General features: G+C 28.5%; 1 protein-coding gene across 1 annotated transcript; it reads right to left on the bottom strand.

Moving 5' to 3' along the window:
* Positions 1-10,695: 10,695 nt before the first annotated feature.
* LOC100214921 (palmitoyltransferase ZDHHC6) lies at positions 10,696-20,521 on the bottom strand. Its single transcript, XM_065787351.1, has 11 exons — positions 20,191-20,521; positions 18,672-18,763; positions 18,185-18,341; positions 17,837-17,974; positions 17,541-17,594; positions 17,093-17,164; positions 14,183-14,263; positions 13,689-13,730; positions 12,141-12,286; positions 11,290-11,333; positions 10,696-10,954 (listed from the first exon to the last, which is right to left on the bottom strand). The coding sequence occupies exons 1-11, from the start codon at positions 20,413-20,415 to the stop codon at positions 10,842-10,844; spliced, it is 1,164 nt and encodes a 387-aa protein (XP_065643423.1). The 5' UTR covers positions 20,416-20,521; the 3' UTR covers positions 10,696-10,841.
* Positions 20,522-20,541: the final 20 nt, after the last annotated feature.

The raw sequence follows: 20,541 nt of genomic DNA, 5'->3' as shown, positions 1-20,541 counted from the left end.
ATGATCTAACTGGCATGACAGTGATTGCAAAAGAAAAAATTGACTGTTCCAACGAGTCGCAACATCCTGTTTGAGAGTGTGATTTAGTTCCTGGTTTTTCCCACTATGTTTAAAGTAGCCCACCATTTCCTTTGAAGTCTTGATCATTTCATGAACTAAATTAGCACCAGGGGATTTCAAAGTTTTTTCAACAGCTAAATTAAGATTATGACCTGCACAACTAAGTCTAACATCGTTGCAATAAGCCGACTTCATATTACTCCCATTATCAGTCACAAATACCAAATTGTCACTTTTTATAGTCTGAGGGAAAAGTTTTTTAAGCATTTCAGTTGTCTTTGCTTTTACGGCAATGTCAGTCTTAGACTCACTAAACTCAAACAATCCAACACACTTACTTATAAGGCAATAACTGCTGTTAATGTAATGTGCTGTAAAAGTTTGATAAGAGTATTTTAGAATGTCATCGGTCCAGTGATCAGTTGTTATTGCGATATGAGTAACCCCAGCAAGTTCGTCTTTCAGCTTTCGAACACATTCGTTGTAGAACTTTGGTAGTAGTGTCTTAGACAGCGTTGTTCGATCACACATAATATCCTCAAGTTTCACTGATCCATACTTTGATCCAATATCAATCATTGTTTGAGCAAAGTGACGGAACCCATCATCCTGAACACACGAGAATAGCTGAATGTCTTTTGCAATCATGTAAAGGGCTGCACGTTGAGCATATTCACAAATGTGTTTAGGAACCTGTAAAGTATAAAGCAATAAACAATAGACATTAAACACATAGCAATACATAATGGCCTTTTTTTTTTGTACTACAAAAAACATTGAATTTCTAAAATATTGCTAACAACTTGTAACAAGTATATTTTGCTATCAATGGTAGCAAGTGAAAAGTTAAAACAGTAAATAGGAAAATGCAAGATCCGCAAACAATATTTATTAACCTCTGTCTTTTTAGGTAAAAAGCTTGTGATTTTTAATTGTCCAGGTTCTGAACTGATCTTATTGATGTGTGATGTATTATGTCTTTGTAAAGTTGTAGTATGACCAATTGGCACTGACAACCATAATCCACACTGCTTACAAACGGCAAACTCCTTGACAACCTGTTGATCATAACATGATTACACACAGTTATACAAAAATCAAATAAAGTGTATTACAACTAAGGTCAATTGACTCTATTTAGCATTTGATATTCAATTAATTATCAAACCTGAATGCTGCTCAGTTTGGCATTGTGTGCAATATGCAATGCCTGAGAGATGCAGGTGATTATTGATTTATTGAAATATTTATAAAACTAAATAATTTTATATGCAGTAAGTATAGCTACAAACCTCATCCCCAACTTCAACGCAACGGAAGCGTGTCCAGCATTCACTCTTTGTCCATGATGCAGGTACTAAGCGAGCCGCTCCTTCTGTTATCAATTTCTCCAACACTTTTTTAGTCCATTTACGAGTTAATTTACTGTTACTCATTATTACTACAATATTATGTAATTATTGCAATCATTAATTACTAAGATATGAATAAAAACTCAGAACATTAACAACACCTCAATATTGCAAATGTTTAGAAACAACATTTCCATTTTGGTTGGTAATGTTATGAATTGTAGACTTATCGCGAGGTTAGAATTATTTTGTTCTATTTCCCATTTTAAACGTTGGGAGAAAATTTTTCATTTTTTTCTAAAAGTAAAAATTACTTAAAATTTTAGCTAGTTTTTAAAGAAATAATAACTTATGCTTTAAATAATTTTGATTTAAACAAATTATTTAGAAGAAATTTAAAAATTAAAATATATTTTAAAAGTAATTATTAACTACTAAAATTACTAACTCATTTTCTTCCAACACTTAATATGAGAGATAGAACAAAATAATTCTAAACTCGTGGTATGTTATACATTAGGTAATGAATTATGTTATGTATGTTACACATTAGGTAATGTAGCATGTTATGTATTGTAGTGATGTGCGAATTGCAAAATTTTCACTTTTTCAAGCCTCTATTTAGCTTGGTTAGGGCAAGAACAGTTGGTTTGATTCGGTTCGTTCACAACAGTTTTAAAGTTCGGGTTCGGTTCGGTTTAGTAACAACTAAAGTTCGGGTTCGGTTCGGTTCTGTCGTAGATAAGGTTCTAGTTCGGTTCGTTCGGTTCGGGTTCGGTTCGTTTCCCATCTCTAGTTTGTATGTGTCTGTTTTTATGACTTGGCAATTCATGCTATTATCTCCTAATGAAGGTACAGCTCTAAAACTCATTTTTATGGTTCTGAGGCCGGCTGGTAGTCAAGTTTACCGAACTATGTGGTAGCTCTCAGAGAGGCTGATTCCATCAACAGCTGAAAAAAATGAAAGTATTAACAGTTCCATGTTGCGCATGGATGGTGTCCCTGTTTGTACTTTTGGTGTGCATTGTTAAGGCCACATTTGGAGCCCTTTGTTACAGCTTAGGGTTTATTAACAGTAATGAGGCAATTGCCTGAACTATTAAACTGTGTACAAAGTACTATCTTTGCTTTGAGTCAAGTTCTTTTACAAATTTAAAAATGAATAAATTACTAAAAACTGTGAAACAAAAAAAACCATCGTCACCACCAAGATCTCTAAAACTATCATTACCTTATATTCGTGGTCTTCAAAGTAACTTTCGTTCTGTTGAGTCTTATCTCTTGCAAAGTTCACAGGACCTACTTACTCATTGTAAGACTAATTTAAGTTATCTCATCTTGTGATCTTAGTGTTGATAGCTATCTTTCTTTAATATGTAAATAGTCACATGCTTGGACTGGGCATTTATATTCGTAAGAATTCACCAATTTGTCGTAAAACTAAATTTGAATCCACAGACTATTCTTTTACGTGCTTTCGTTTAGCACCACTTTACTCTATCGCTTTTCTCTTTGTTCTATATTGCTCTCCTTCATCTCAGGACAGCACTCTTTTTGATATTATTTCTGATCATATTGACCAAACCCTCTCTCTTTATCCATCAGCAATTGTTGAAGTTGTCGGTGACTTTAATGCTCATCATACTGAATAGCTTTGTTCTAGTGTCAGTGACTCTGCAGGCATTAAAACCCAAAACTTTTGCCTTTCTTAATCCATAACTCAAATAGTCAACTTTCCTTAAAAAACCCGAATCATTTACCTTCTCTACTCGACTTATGTCTTGTTTCTGATCCTAGTCAGTGCTCAGTTTCTCCACATTCACCCTTTGGTGCTTCTGATCACAGTTTGGTCTCTCTAAAACTATTATCTCATTCTTCTTTGTCATCTGAATCCCCCTATCATTGTACCTCTTACAACTACCTTAAAGCTGACGGGGCTCTTTCCGTGATTTTCTTCGTGGTGGCCCTTGGGTAGAAATCTTTCGTCTTCCTGTTGAAAAATGTGCTTCTTGCATAACTTCGTGGATTCAGACTGGCATGGAAGCTTTTATTCCCTATCGACGATTCCAGATCAAGCCTAACTCTTCTCCATGGTTTTCTTCACATTGCGCTGCTGCAATTGCCAATTGAAATCGTTATTTCCATATCTATCAGTAAAACAATTCTCCAGAAAACAGACGTCTGTATATTATTGCTAGAAACCATTGCAAAAAGGTTTCGTCTAACGCCAAAGTCTGCTATTCTTAGGTCATGAAATCTCTTATTTCATCACAAAAATTAAGCTTTTGTGACTTCTGCAGAATCCTTAATAGTATCAACAATAAGGGCAAATCTGTAATTCCACCTCTCTTGTATGGTTCAAACTTTATCACCTCACTTTAAGACAAAGCTGAATTGTTTGCTAAGAACTTTTCATCAATATCATCTCTTGATTCCACTGCGTTTTACCTAATATAGCTGTCAAACAGGTTGAAACATAGCTCGACATTCGTATTACTCCAGTATTTGTATTTAAAGTGATTTCCTGCTTAGACTCTTCTACAGCTTCTGGCCCGGACAGTATACCTCTTATAGTCTTGCAGAAGTGTTCTCCGGCGCTGTGTTCTATACTTTCACAACTATTCAACAAGTGCTTATCAGAGTCTTGTTTTCCAGCCTGCTGTAAAGCGGCATCTGTTATCCCTATTTTTAAAATTTCTGGAGACCAATCTGACTCGTCTAACTACCGCCCCACTAGTCTTTTTCCTATCATAAACAAGGTTTTTGAATCTTTAATTAACAAAATACTTAATCTCTCATCTTGAATTGAATAACTTACTTTCTGATAATCAATAGGGATTTCGATTTTCTCGTTCTACAGCTGATTTGCTAACAGTAATACTAATAGGTTTTATTGTGCATTAGATAGAGATGGAGAGGTTAAAACTAACGCTCTTGACATTTCTAAAGCTTTTAATAAAGTTTCGCATGCTGGTCTACTCCATAAACTTTCTTCTTACGGTGTATCTGGTAATATCTTTACGATTATTAAATCATTCCTTTCCAATCGTAGTATCGATGTTCGTAGTATCGATAATCGTAGTATCGGTAATCGTAGTTGCTCTCGATGGACTCTTCTTTTTATTTTTTCACTTCAGGGGTTCCTCAAAGTTCAATCCTTGGCCTTATACTTTTTTTAATTTACATTAACAATCTTCCAGATGTTCTTACGTCTAAGGTGGCATTGTTTGCTAATGTACTACCATTTATTCTTGTCGTGATACGAAGCCAACACTCTCTTATTGCTTGGAGGGGGCATTTGAGCATGAAAAGTATCTAACTTCTGCTACAGCATTGGGCTCACAGTGGATGGTAATATTTAATTTAGATAAAATTCAATATTTTTCAGCCAATTGTTATCGCAATAATTTAGATCTTTCTATATTTGTGAATGGTAATGTAATCGATGAGTCATCTACCTTTTATCTTCTAGGATTAACTCTTACTTCTGATATTTCTTGGAGACTGCAAATCAAATCCCATGCAAAATTAGCATCTGCTAAGGTTGCATCTCTTTATCGAACTCGACACTTTCTAACTCCGGATTCTATTCTCTATCTCTATAAATCTAAATTCGGCCTTGTATGCCAAATTTGAGATTTATAGAGATAGAGAATAGAATCCGGAGTTTTGGAAAGATATAGAAACAGTATTGTATACTGTTGCCATACCTGGGGCGGATCTTTTAATGATGTAACTGAATGTAAACATCGTTGGACCTGCTCTTGCAGCCAACCTCCAACCATTATTACATTGTCGTAATGTTGCTTCTCTTTCTCTTTTCAACAAATACTATAATGGGCACTTCTCTTAAGAGCTAGCGTCTCTTGTGCTATCTACTAAAATTCATTCTCGTGTTACTCGTCATTCAATTAAGTCTCATCCTTTTTCTGTGACTGTTCCTAAGTGCTCCAAAAACTCTTATTCATCAAGTTTTTGTCTTGCTTTCCTGATTCATATAATTTGCAATATTTTAAGTCGTCTGTCGATCGTTATCTTGCTCTACAATCTTCGTATTTTCCCTTCCGGTTGTTGGAAGCGAAGATGCTCGTAATTTTTTACTAGACGACCACCGTACAAAAGAAAAAAACTATATAGCGAAATATCTTTTTGCAAAACTTGCCCAGAGGTGGATTTAAAATACAGATCTTTTGTTTTTAAGGCAAGTACGCTACCGCTGCGCCACAGATGCTCAACATGGTAATATCTTTTTATTTAGAATAATAAATTTAACAAACAAAATGAACTACAAACAGTAATGAATCAGGCAAAATATTTTCCCTTTAAAAGTTTTAAATCATGAGCTCATGACCACAAGTCTTTATATAACTTAAAATTGAATTATAATAATAATAAAATAAATTCAATCTTCTTCATACTAATAATAGAACTACATTTCTTTATTTTTCAATATAAACTTGTATGCAATATAAATTTATTAGACATTTCATACAATAAATTGTAGATCTTCACATAAATATTGTTGTAATATATTTTTCAAATTTACAGAGATTTCAAATAAAAATTTAAAAGACAATTGTTTCTTGTATGTATATATATATATATATATATATATATATATATATATATATATATATATATATATATATATATATATATATATATATATATATATATATATACACTGCAGGCCAAAAGTTTCCGGACACTTGATATTTTTATATAAAAAGCTAAAATCTATCCTGTATCATTAAATTAATCAATAATATTAATTTATAATACTTAAACTTGCTAATTTTAGGAGTTTATGTAAGTTTGAGGTCAGTAATTGGGTATTACTGACCTCAAACTTACATAAATAAGTTTGTTTTTTTAATTGTTTATTTTAACTTGATATATAGCGTTACACACTCTTAAGAGTTTGGTCTTGTTAAAGTTATTTATTTGTTCAAACATGAAGTAAATATTTATAATATAATGATAACCGACAAAAATGATTAAGAATATTTAATTTTGTTTAGTTTCCATTTGGTATTAATGACGGTTGCATTAAAAAATTTTGAAAAAAATTTAAAATTTTATTTTCGACTATTTAATTAAAAATATGGGTAAAAAACCATCTTTAACGGTTGCAAAACGTTCTGAAATAATTTCATTACATAAAGAAAGTTATTCAGTTTGTAAAATTTGCAAAAAATTAAAAGTTGCCAGAAGTACTGTACAAGATACCATCAAACGATGGAAAAAAACAGGCTTTTTTGAAGACAAAAAAAGATCTGGTAGACCACGGAAGACATCAAAAGCAGAAGATAATAGTATAATATTGATAAGTAAAAGAAATCGAAAACTTACGGCCACGGAAATTACTTCAGGCTTTAATAGGAGTCACTCAAAATCTATTCATTAACCCCTACGAAACGACGTCTTAGACAAGCAGGACTTTCTGGCCGTATTGTGGTCAGGAAACCGTTGCTACGGATTGGAAATTAAAAGAAAAGGTTACAATGGGCTATAGACCATTAAAATTGGACAGAAGAAGACTGGTGAAAAATACTATGGACCGACGACTCCAAATTTGAACTGTTTGGGCAAAGACGTAGAATTTACATCAAAAGAATAACAAAAGAAAAAATGATCCCAGAGTGTTTAGTACCGACAATCAAGCATGGTGGTGGGTCAATTATGGTATGGTAATGTTTTTCTTCAGCTGGTGTAGGTGACTTAGTTAAAATTGAGAGTATTATGAAAAAAGAACAATATAAAACAATTCTAGAAAACAATGCTATACCTTCTGGCTTAAGAACTATTGGTCGTGGTTTTGTTTTTATGCAGGACTATGACCCTAAACACACCTCAAAATTATGTAAGAGCTATATAAAGGAACAAGAGGATAATGGTGTCCTCAAAAACATGACCTGGCCGGCCCAATCACCAGATTTGAATCCAATAGAGTTACTGTGGGAAGAATTGGACAGAAAGGTCAGACAAAAATGCCCAACATCCAAAGAGCACAAGTGGCAGATATTAGAAGAATCTTGGTTATCAATTACACACGAAATAATAAATAAATTAATAAATAGGATGCCACGGATCGCAAAAAAAGTGATAAAAACTCGTGGGTTATTTTTTGACGAAAAAACAGTTTAATAATAATAGTGTTGTTTGTATTTATTTTTTTTATTTCATTTTTTGCCTTTTTTTTTTCTTAAATAGTAACTATATGTATCTTTTATAAAATAAATATGATATTTGAATTTTTTTGAAATAATTATAGGAGTTTTATTTAAAAATTTAAACAAAATCCAAGTGTCCGGAAACTTTTGGCCTGCAGTGTATATATATATATATATATATATATATTATATATATATATATATATATATATATATATATATATATATATATATATATATATATATATATATATATATATATATATATATATATATATATACAGTATCGGAAAAAACGAGTGCAACCAAATAATGCTAATTTAGTTTCTTTATATAAAAGTGCTGCATTTTCAATTTAGAGAAATAACTATTTAACTGTTTAGAGACAAAGTTCTTCAAGTTTTATTCATCACAAAGTTCATTATTTGTACACGAAAATTAATAAATTAATCAAAAGTATTAAAAAAAGTTGATTTCCTTCTGGACAAAACAAGTGCAACTCGACAAAATGTTGACCAAGCTGTATTATGCAATCAATATTTCGTGGCGAATCCTATGTTGTCGATCACAGCCTTGCATATTCGAGGCATAGATTCAATCAGGTGATCAATGAAACTTTGTGGAATCGCTGCCCAGGCCTTTTGGATTTGTTCAAACAGTTGATCCTTATTACGAACACCTTCGCGATTAATTCTGCGGTTGACGATCTCCCACAGGTTCTCGAAGGGGTTGAGATCCGGAGAATGAGGCGGCCAATCCATCACCGATAGGTGGTTGTCTTGAAACCACTGCTTGACTACTTTTGCGGTGTGTTTGGGATCGTTGTCTTGCTGAAAAACCCATTTTATTGGCATATTCCATTCAGCATGAGGTAACATAACATCTTTCAGGATATTTTTATACATGAAACGGTCCATTATTCCATCGTTTCGATGAATTGGACCGAGACCGTTAGCAGAAAAACACCTCCAGACCATTACATTGCCTCCACCATGCTTCACGGTCTTTTGGCAGTAACGTAAATCGAGGCGTTTTTTGGCCGGTCGACGTACACGGTAAATGCCATCGCTCCCAATGATGTTGAACTTCGGTTCATCACTGAACAGGACAGTTCGCCATTTCTGCACATTCCAGTCAATACGAGATGTAGCAAACAGGGGTCTTTTTTTCTGGTTTTTCAGTGAAAAGAGCGGTTTCTTTGCAGGGCGTTGAGAAAACAATCTGGCTTCAACAGCACGTCGTCTGATTGTTCGGTCCGATACAGGCAGCTCTAATTGCTTTTGTATCTCGACTGATGATATCCAGGGATCCTTCTTGACGGATCTGACGATCATAGAATTCTCTCTAGAAGTGGTGGAACGCGGTCTTCCACCTTTGTTATCTGCTGCCAACTTCCCCGTAGAACGATATTTGGAACATAGTCTTGATACGGTCCATTTTTTCACGCGATATTTATCACAAATACTTTTTTGTGACATTCCACTTACGTAATCGCCAATAATTTTCTTTCTTAGTTCCAATCCAAGACTGTCGGGAGCCATTTTTGCACTTGAAGTCATAAAAGTAATAAAAACAAATAATCACGCTTCTCAAGGCTTACCGTGTTACATTTAACTTGTGATGATACAATAATGCTCTGTGGAACACAACGTCTTGGTTGGATGTGGACTGTATTGATGTAATGAAACACTTGTTGTATTTCACTTCTTGTATTGATGTTCTTCGATAAAACACTTTGATAAAACTTACTTTGATAAACTGTCTTGATAATACTGACTGATTGACTTCCATATACTGACTGAATTACATGTCGATTTACATGTCTCTTATAAAGTAAAATGAACCTGTGTGAACATGTTCTGGAAGATTCTAAATGCTTCTCTTTGATGCTTCTGGAAGCTCCTGGATGCTTCTGAATGTTTCTGGATATTTCTGGATGCTACTGGATGATTCCAGATGCTTCTTCTGGATACTTCCTTTAATTATTAAAAAACTTCCGTGACGTTGACACGGACCAGACTTAAGAAAATGAAATAAACCAAAAAAGTTGCACTTGTTTTGTCGGCTGCAAAATGGCACTTGTCAACGAAATTCTGCCTGTGCGCTGTCACCTGATAGCTCATGTCATGGCATGCTATGACTCCAGACTGTTTGCTGTGGTAGTATAGTTTGTTTCGTTTTTAAGACATGTAAAATTAGGAACACTTTTTAGCATTGTTCGATGTTGGTTGCAAATGTTTCGTCCAATACTGTATATATATATATATATATATATATATATTTATATATATATATGTGGTTGCCAGACCTCCGGCAAAAGGAGGGCATGTCCTCCTTTTTATCCTTAGTCCTCTGTCCGGCATGCGAAGCTGAAAACATTTGAAATGTCCGGATTATTTAATATTTTTAGTTTTTAACTTTTTTGAATTTTTTTTTTTTATGTATATTTCCACATTTAAACTTAGCTGTTCCTAAAACTGTAAAAAATCTTAAGTTTTTTTAATGCTCTATTTTTTAATTAAAATGTCAAGTTCTACTTTTACGCCTTTCGCATTTCCAATTGCATTGCAATGTTCATTTTCCTTAAATTCCATTCATTTATTTTTCAATCAGTCTGATAAACAAAAATCGAAACAATAAGTGTTAGACCATACATGTATTCTATTCAAAACTAAAGGTTCTTAAACTGTATAATTTTTCGAGTTCTTTTGTTGTTGAATAGAACGGCAAAGGAGTTAAAAAAGTAACTTTAGCATTTGACACAGTTTGTCTACATCAGACTTACAACTCAACGGCCTCCTCAGTACAACCTCGCACTTTTTACTTATTTGTGAGTCACGGAGAGGATTGCCGCAACCGTCGTCCACTCGATAATCCAATGAATAAATTAACTTAAAAAATTCAACAACTGACCGCAAAACGGAAAAGACAGGAAAAATAAAAGACAAATTTAAAATAGTTTACCACGCTAAAAAAACTCTTTTTGTCGGCGCAGAATAGAAAGTTCACGAAAAGAGAAAACCGCCTCTTTGTTTGACAGCTTTGAATTTAATATTAATAAAGCATGAAGTAGTTATATTTTTATATTACCCTCCACTCAAAATGCATCATTTATTTTATTTTGAATAAATATTTTAAATGGCATTAAATAGTTATTTATATAAACCTAACTAACAATTGAATTACATGAATTGGGTTTGGTAAAGAGTTTGCTAAACAATGAAGTCTTGCTTATATCCTTTAAACGAAGCCCAAACTAATCGTACTTTTTATCACGCGTACTTGTATTTTTTTTAACGTATATATCTTTCAAGCAGCAACGTGGAACCCAACCTTTAACTTCGAGCCCATATTTATCGGAGGATAATTCTTAAAAACAAGAAATAAAATTAAACTATATATATATATATATATATATATATATATATATATATATATATATATATATATATATATATATATATATATATATATATATATATATATATATATATATATATATATATATATATATATATAAATATATAAATATATAAATATATAAATATATAAATATATAAATATATAAATATATAAATATATATATATATATATATATATATATATATATATATATATATATATATATATATATATATATATATATATATATATATACATATATATATATATATATATATAAAGATAAACAAACATATATATACTTGATTCAGCCGAGTTTTGTAACTTTTCTCCAAATACCCAATGTCTAAAAAAAAAAAAGCGATACTACAAAACAATCGGCTGTAACACAATTGCTGTTTGTCAATTTTTTACGACCATCGCGACATATAACATGCAGACTTTATGCACTTAGGATGATGTAACCTTATCAGGGAGACTTAATTTTATGATCTCTTAATAGAAGACTTTGATTCTTTATTATTTAAGCGCCTTTTCAATAGTTTTTATTTAAAAGCCAAATTGAAACCAAGTTCTAATCAATTCTTGCTCGGAAAAACCCAATAAAGTTTTTTTAAATAGAGAACCTGATAAAACGCTTTGACATTTTGGAACCAGAAAAATCCGTGAAATATCTTCTTTACCTTACTTTTTTCTATTAACAAAATTTAAAGATATTGCTGATATATATACATACATACATACATACATACATACATACATACATACATACATACATACATATATATATATATATATATATATATAAATATATATATATATATATATATATATACATACATATATATATATATATATATATATATATATATACATACATATATATATATATATATATATATATATATATATATATATATATATATATATATATATATAAATATAAATATATATATATATATATATATATATATACATATATATATACACACATATATATATATATAGACACAGATATATATATATATTTATATATATATATATATATATATATATATATATATATATATATATATATATATATATTTTATACATATATATATATACGTACATATATATAGGTAAAAATATATATTTGAAAATAAAATCATACTTTCGCCATCGAGTTGCAAGAAACTCATCGCCTATATTTAATGGGATTCTAGAATCTGCACTCCAAGGACTATCAAAGCAAGTCTTTAAACCTAAGGTTATAGGAAAACGATATCCAGAATAGACAGAACACGCGACATAATCAACCTAGAAATAATATTTAAAAAAATATAATAACCTAGAAATTGTATTTATTTGTATAGAGGAATCTTCTTAAAGCAGACAATGACACTTGAATTAATAAATTTTAAACTGCTGTAGAAATAAAAAGTAATTTAGATAAAAAAAATTTGTGAACAACAGTAAGTACCTTACAATTAGATATCTGAGATTTCAAATGGTACAAGTAATATTGTGCTTCAAACATTTACCGAAATGTTGTGAGGTTTATAAAGGACACTGGTTATAAAAGAAAAACTTCAGAAAAAGGACACAGGTTATAAAAGAACAACTTCAGAAAAATAAATTTGACTTTTTCACTGCCTCAGATGGTTGGTTAGATCAAAAACAACATGTTCCATTAAAAATATTTTATTATTGGCAAAGCAGGAGACATGTTTACAGGAACTGTTGGTATTTAGAAGTAAGGATAAATGAATTGAAAAAGACTTATTAAAAAACATTTAAAATACAAGCAAATCTAGTTGTTGTTTTAAAGCTCCACTGTGATTGAAAAAGTAATTCTCACAACAAATAAACGTTGCTTTTTTGTTAAAGCAGTTGCTAAAAACTTTAATAACATACTGTCATCTATAAGATTGTTATTTCACTTTGTTTTCAGAAATTGAAGAATCTATCACATTCACCTAAAGTTCGCTAGTTTTCAAATCCTAAATAGATTTACATTTAAAGTAATGGTAGAATACAAATCAAGGCTAATAAGCTACTAATGGATACTGAAAAGATCTTAATTACAAAAACAAGTATAAAAAGAGACTTAGATACGTAGAAAAAAGTAACAAACTACAAAAGAATAACTAAGTGATTAAAGTTGAATAAAAAAAAGATTGGATTTTAAAGTTCTTGTAGACAAATTCTCTATAGATATATCGGCTGCAGTTAATTTTGATAAAAATGTATCAGCAATAACAGGTTGGAGAAAAAAAACAATGATGTGATTAAGAGTTGCAAGTGATATAGCCAAAGATACTTCCAATAAAAAAAATCAATTGGGTTAATAAGCAAAAAATTATTGATTTTAAAAGATAATCAAGACAAAATATAAACGAATCTTATGACAAAATAGGAACTATTACTTTTTCATTTTCTTTCAGAAAGAAAATCCTAGAAAAAAATTTAGTAAAGCTTAATTGGTCAAAATTTTGTCCAGAATTACATTTGGCCAAAACCTCCATAAAAATGAAACTTTTTTTTGCATCTATGGTATCCATTTAAAAAAGATTTCATTGTACAAGTAAAAAAAAGTTGTTTACAATAAAATATTAAAGGTAATAAAAAAAAAATAATAATAAAAAAGCTATAAAAATTTTTTTCTTTTTTCATATAAAAATATATATAAAAAGTGAAAGAAAGAAGTATGTTAACTTACTGCATTTGCTTTCTTTATTTCTTTCTGAAGAAGTTGCTCTATCTAAACAAAAATAAAGAGATTAATTCAAATAGAGATCTGGAACTGAATATTTGTTTAATGATACATGATTAAATAATTGACTAAAAAAGAACTAATATTTATATGCTAATTATATAAAAAAATTTTAACTCCGTTTATTTGTTCATATTATAATAAATATCAATTATATTAATTAATATTAATTAATATTAATTATATTAATTAATATTATTTATATTAATTAATACTATTTAGTCTGTATTTGTATGAATGTAGTTACATCAAATGATAGGTCATGATAAAACTTGTAATTACTATTACCTTATTTTTTTATAATTAATTTTTAATATTAGTGTAAAAGCTAACTTCAAAAGCTATATAATCAACTGTGTTTTGTTTTTAAGTTAATTATAAAAAGTTAAAAGTTTTTTCAAGAGATAAAAGTTTTAAAATGTGTATTTTCTAAAACTTACAGTAAGTGCATATGTATTGGAACCTTCACGAACTGGCCAATCAATGCCATCACCTATATAATAACAAGACCACGTAAAAACCTGTAAAAAAAGATTCAGACCTAGATATAATCGCATAACTTTTGTAGAACTTATACAGCCATGGTCATAAGTTTAAATCCACTTCTACTTTTTTGAAAATATACAACAAAGGTTGATTTTAGAGAGAAATTAATATGTTTTTCAATAAAAGTATTTATTTTATGAACAATTAAAATATTTTGCCCCATTTGGGCTTTATCACTTCTTTATCATCATTTTTTGCTTTATAAAACTATCAACTAAATTTTCACAATCTGTTTGTGTGACTTTTGCCTATTTAAGAGCAACAACTTCTATCAAATGTTTTTTTGAAGTGACCCTATGGGTCATTACCCTTCTTTTAAGCATTACCCATAAAATTTCTATGGGGTTTAGATAAGGCGTCTGTGCTGGCCAATCTAAAATTTGGACTTTATTTTTTGCCAACCATTCCTTAGTATAATGTGCAGTATGGCATGGAGCATTATCTTGTTCAAATAATATTGAAAATTTATCTTTATTTAGAAATATTTTATGTGTCATAACAGACTTTTAACACTTCAATATATTTTTTTGAATTTAGGCGACCATTGCACAAAAACATTTTTACTGGTTCTTACGCAGCCAGACAAACACATATTAATACATTACCTCCACTAAATTTAACAGTAGGCACTCTACAAGCTGGTAAAAATGCTTCACCATGTCTTCTTCTCACATATGATAGGAGTTCTGAAAATACTTGTAAAAAAAAAACCAAAACATAAAGTTTTAGCACTAATTTATTTTTTATATAAATTTAGTTATAAGGAACTATTTATTCACTATTTATAAAGAACATGGTTGGTTTTTACTTACCTCAAAGTTGGATTTATCGAAACAGATTACTTTACTCCATTCTACAGATCTCCAGTGTTTGTGACGTATTGCCCATTCAAGTTATTTTTTCTTATTTTCTTCTGAATGCCAAGGCTTTTTTCTCGCCTAGCAGCCATTCAATCCACATTTTGTCAATCTTCTTTCTACAGTTTATGCAAAAATCCAGTTGTTTTTGCAACACCATTTTAAAGCCTTTCATCATTCCATTTGGTCTTCTCGAGCTGTAGTTTTTTTTTCCTACTTGTTTGAGATCTACATTTCTGAAACTTTTGAAAGTTTTGTGCTCTTTTTAGTCGCACTGCACCACACCACGCACCACCACAGGAACATTACAATATTTTTGAAATGTTTTGCTCACTTTCTCCTTGCGAAAACAAAAGAACAATTTGCCCTTGTATTCTTTTACTAAGTTCACATTTTCTCAATAAAAAATATTATTTAACAAAATTTTCACACAAAAAAATCACAACTTAGATTTTTTAACTGTTTAAATAGATCTGCACTGTGTTAGGTATAATTATAGAATAAAAGCAATATTTACATTTTTATTACAAAATCAAGAGTAATGAGAAACCCAGTAATAAAATATAACTTGAGGGATTTCAAGATTCTTACTTAAAACTAATTTACAGATTTAGCCCAAATATTGTATAAATAAAGTAAATTATTTGTTATTTTTATCAAATTTTTAAAGTGGATTTAAACTTATGTTCATGGCTGTATGTATACATTTATGTTAACTTAATTATACGTTTATTTATGTTTAATTATTTTAGTTTTATTTTACTTATTTTTTATTTATTTTACTTTTTTTTATTTTCATTTACTTATTTTATGTACATTTATATTTAATTATGTATACCTTATTTTGTAAATACAAAATATAAATATAAGCAATGAAAATTGAAATAAACCAAACTATAATATTTACAATATTTATAGCAACAAAACTATAATATATAAACAATATTTATAGCAACAAAAAAACTTTTTTTTTTTTTGCTGTAACTGATAACACTATCTAAACATTATTTTATCTTAGTATCTAAACATTATTTTATTTAAACATAACTGAATATTAGTATTTAAACATGGTTTGGTATTAAACATAGCACTGATGTGCTATGTTTAGATACCTAAACTTAAACATTCAGTTAAGTATAAACTTAAGCTGCCACCTGAATGTTTCAGTAAAGTGCCATCAGTGGGTGTGAACTGCCATCAGTGGCACGCATGTGTCGTTTTTTGTACTTTTTAATCTTTTAAAATTAATTTTTTGTTGCTTTACTTTACTTTAGCTGTTTCTTTATTTTATTTTTATTTTTTCTGATTTTTCTTTATTTTTATTTTATTTTTTTCTGATTTTTCTTTTAAAGAAAACAAAATTACTACAAAACAAAAATGCTTCAAAAAGCTTGTTTTTTGAAGCATTTTTGATTGTAAGTGAGTTATCTTTTTCTGACTCACTTACAATCATAAAGTTTTTGAAGTCTTCTGTAATGCGTCTCCCTGTTTTTAAACTCTTTTTTACATTTGATAAATTCATAACTCAAATTATGATTGGCAGCTATGTTGGAAGTGAGTTTGTAAAACTGAACAAAAACTTGTAGTCAATGTTTAAAAATTACATAAAAAACCACTTTCAACCTTTAAATAATAAGAGTGAAACCTTATAAACTTTATGAGTAAACCCTTTTATGTTTTATTGTTTTATTATTTATGAATAAATAATAAAACAAAAACCTTATAAATATTAAAAATGGAACTGTATTAAGAACCAAACTACCAACATAAAAATATTTATAAAACTGATTTACCATAATAATTTGAAATTTTAAACAAAAATTAAAGAAAAAATAAAGTAAAAAAATCTAAAAAGAAATAAGATATTTTTAATAACAACCAAAAAAAATAAAAATTAAAAATAATAGAAATAATAATTACGGAAAAAATTTCTCCATAAACACTTACTTGCTTAATGTTTTTCAACCAACCAAGATCGTAAGGATAAATGAACTTGTCTTCTCGGTTCCGATTTTCAGCCTAAGAAACATATTTCATCATTTCTAATTTTTGATTTAATAAAATGTTTTTGACAACATAATAACTCTAATACAACTTTAAATTTTTGCTTTCTTTTATAAATAATTATCAAGTAAAATATATAAATATTTCATATATATATATATATGAAAGAAACTGATTTTAGTTCAAAACAGTAATTACATGTTTAAAAAAACTCATGCAAAAAATTTTCAGCTCTCAGTTTACCTAGAAGTTTTTCAAAAAAAGAACTTCCTTTGAATATACAAGTATGCAAGTATTTTTTAATTTAATTCCCTAAATACATTTAAAATTTAAGAAAAATTAAAATATTTAAAATATTAAAAAATTTTATATCTTTAATATCAAACAATACTTTCTCTACTATCCAGGCTTCGATTCCTGTTTGATTGCGTATAATAGATACTAACTAAAAACAAAGAAAACTATAAAACTAAAAAAAAAGCCTAAGCTATATTTATCATTAAAATATGATTTTACATTATAAGATCTTTATATTATCTTATTATTATATTATATTATTATATTATCTTAAAACTTTATTTTTAAAGAGTAGAATAAAAATGTAGCAAAAATTTCAAACATTTAAAAATAAACAGCAATTATAAACAATTATAAAAATTTAATTAATAAATATCAAATAAAAATCACCTGAAAATAGAACAAGAAAGCAACAGATAAAAAAACACTAAGTGACATTCCAAAACCAAAAAACAAAATAAGCATAATTGCGTGATTCATTTGAATCAAAGCATTTTTATCATATGTTATGAAAATACGGCCATGTCTCTAAAAAAAGGTCATTAATAAGTATATTTTATCTTGCGTATAAAAGTTATTATTTATATTATTTAATAAGTTTTTTACACTAAAAAAAAATAATTATGCAATAGTTATAATAATACGCTTTATCATATTACTTATTTTATATTTATTGATTTTATACTTATTTTGTTACATATGACTTAAACAATAAATTAAAGAAAATATTTATCTCACCCATAACAGGTTGCTATAAATACAAAACCCAATAATAGTAGTAACATGCAAGCAACTCAAAATCACAAAAATAAGGAAAAGTGTAAAAGCCTTATGGTTGTAATGACCAACACAATTGTTTATCCAAGGACAATGATGGTCCATCTTCATAGAACACCTTAAAAAAGTTTTAAATGATTAAGAAATAAAATATATTAGACATTCATAAAAATTAAATAATGTTAAAACAGTTTTAATATTGTTTAAACAACTTACTATTTACAACAATTAAGTAATACTATTTCAAGATGCATGTTTATTACAATTGTTTTGCTTTTTTTTTACTATTATTTTTATTATAATTTTGTTTTTTATTATTATTTTCATTATTAATATTTTGTTCACAATTTTTATCTCAAAAGAAATAAAAATCAATTAGTTAATCAATTAAGTATTAAAAATTAATTAATTAATCAATTAAAAAAATCATCAAAAATCTTCAACAAACCTTGAGCATGTTTTACAGTGATGAACACGTGGTGCTTTGTAACCACAACAAACATCACAAAACTGAAGGAACTGAATGTCACTGTCCACATTCTATTTTTTGATAAAATGAAAAACATTTAAAATCATTGTATTATTTATAACTGATAAACATTTACAACAATTTTATGTTTACAGAATTTAGAGATCACTTTATCTAAAATGTTTTCATTAAAATAAAAAAATAAAAGATTACATTTCTAGGTCATAAACTCTTTTAATATGAAACTTAAATACTTTTGTTAAAGAAATTTTTTTTAAATTGCTATATATATTTTTTGGTTATATTCCGTATAGTTAAGGCGATTTTTAAATTATTCAAATTCTTTTATTTAAAATTAGCATAATTTGTCAGCAAATTATGTCCAAACAAGAGCTTTATTATAACTTCATTTACTTTAGATTTTTATAATATCTAAAGGTTTCTTATTTTTATATAAATTTCAAAAATTTTTGCTACCTGAAATAGTGAACCTAAAAACACCATTTTTGACTCTTTGAATCAATATCACTTAACAGCATGAACTTGATTTTACTTAAAATGTTTTGGAAACTCTCTACAGATCCTAGTTCAGATCTGCTCTGGTACATAATGATTAAATATAGTTGCCAAAATTCAATACTTATATCAACTTTCACAAAAAATTTAAGTATTCCAACCAAGAAAGTGCCAATAAACAAATCATAACAGATCATATTATTAAACTATGATGTTGATTTCACCTAAACAATGTATTTATTTAAAATCTTATTCAAAATTGGACAAGCAATCGTGATTTTCAGAAGATTAAAAATATAAAAAACTTTTTAAAAAGTTTTATAAGACCCGGGTTTTTTTGCTACAAACATTTTTATTTTTTGCTACGACAAAATTTAAAAACTTATATTATTATAACTTTTTTAATCTTTTCATAATTTGCAGACCTTATCATTTAACAAAAAAAAGTTGTGGTCAACTAAACATTACACAGACACTGTAATATTTTAATGCCTTAACTACACCGAGTATCATTAATGTTATCAAGTCTCAAATATTGAACCATTTAAATTTTTATATGCAGTTAACTCATGAATCGTAAATTAGAATTGTAATAATTGAATCAATAATTGAAACAATAATTGAATTGTACATATCATCATGCTGTTGACATATTAAATTATTTACTACTTTCTCAGCAAGATTTAACTAGATTCCAAACTTCATTTGCTGTCATAAATGTAATGGAATTTGCATTCCTGATAAACATAAACAAGCATTTTTCTCTATATCAGAAATATATCTTTAAATTATGTTAAAAGCAAAGATCAAAAACTGTTTGGCATGTTTAAAATAAACACCAAAAACTATTGGTTTCAGTCCAAACATTAATGTTGGCTGTCAATAGCAATTTTATTGAATGTTAAAAACTTTATTTATAAAGATAACATAAACATAATATTAATAAAGCTAAAGCTTTAGAAAAACAAATGAGTTAAATTACCGGTTTCCATTTAAATGGAAGATATCCAGGTCCTAGCCAAACAGCATTGAGAAAATTTCGTAATACGTTGAATAACCAGAAAAAGAGTAAAACAAAATTTATTTTACCCGCAACATCTTTTGGGTACCACCATAGTAACACTGTTAAAATGGAAATAATAAATAAAGACAAAATAATGAATAATGTAGTTATAGGACCCCAATGTAGTAATCGCCTATATGACATTCCATGTAAGTGCTGTCAAGCTAGATGTAGTAACTGACAATATGACATTCTTTTTAACTTCTTTTAGTCTTTAAAAAAAAATGTTTAACAGATTTTATGAATTAAAAAAATTCATAAGAATTTAAA

Source organism: Hydra vulgaris, chromosome 01 (genome assembly GCF_038396675.1).
Source record: "Hydra vulgaris chromosome 01, alternate assembly HydraT2T_AEP".
In the NCBI taxonomy this organism is placed as follows: domain Eukaryota; kingdom Metazoa; phylum Cnidaria; class Hydrozoa; order Anthoathecata; family Hydridae; genus Hydra; species Hydra vulgaris.
This window is presented reverse-complemented; position numbering and strand designations above follow the sequence as displayed.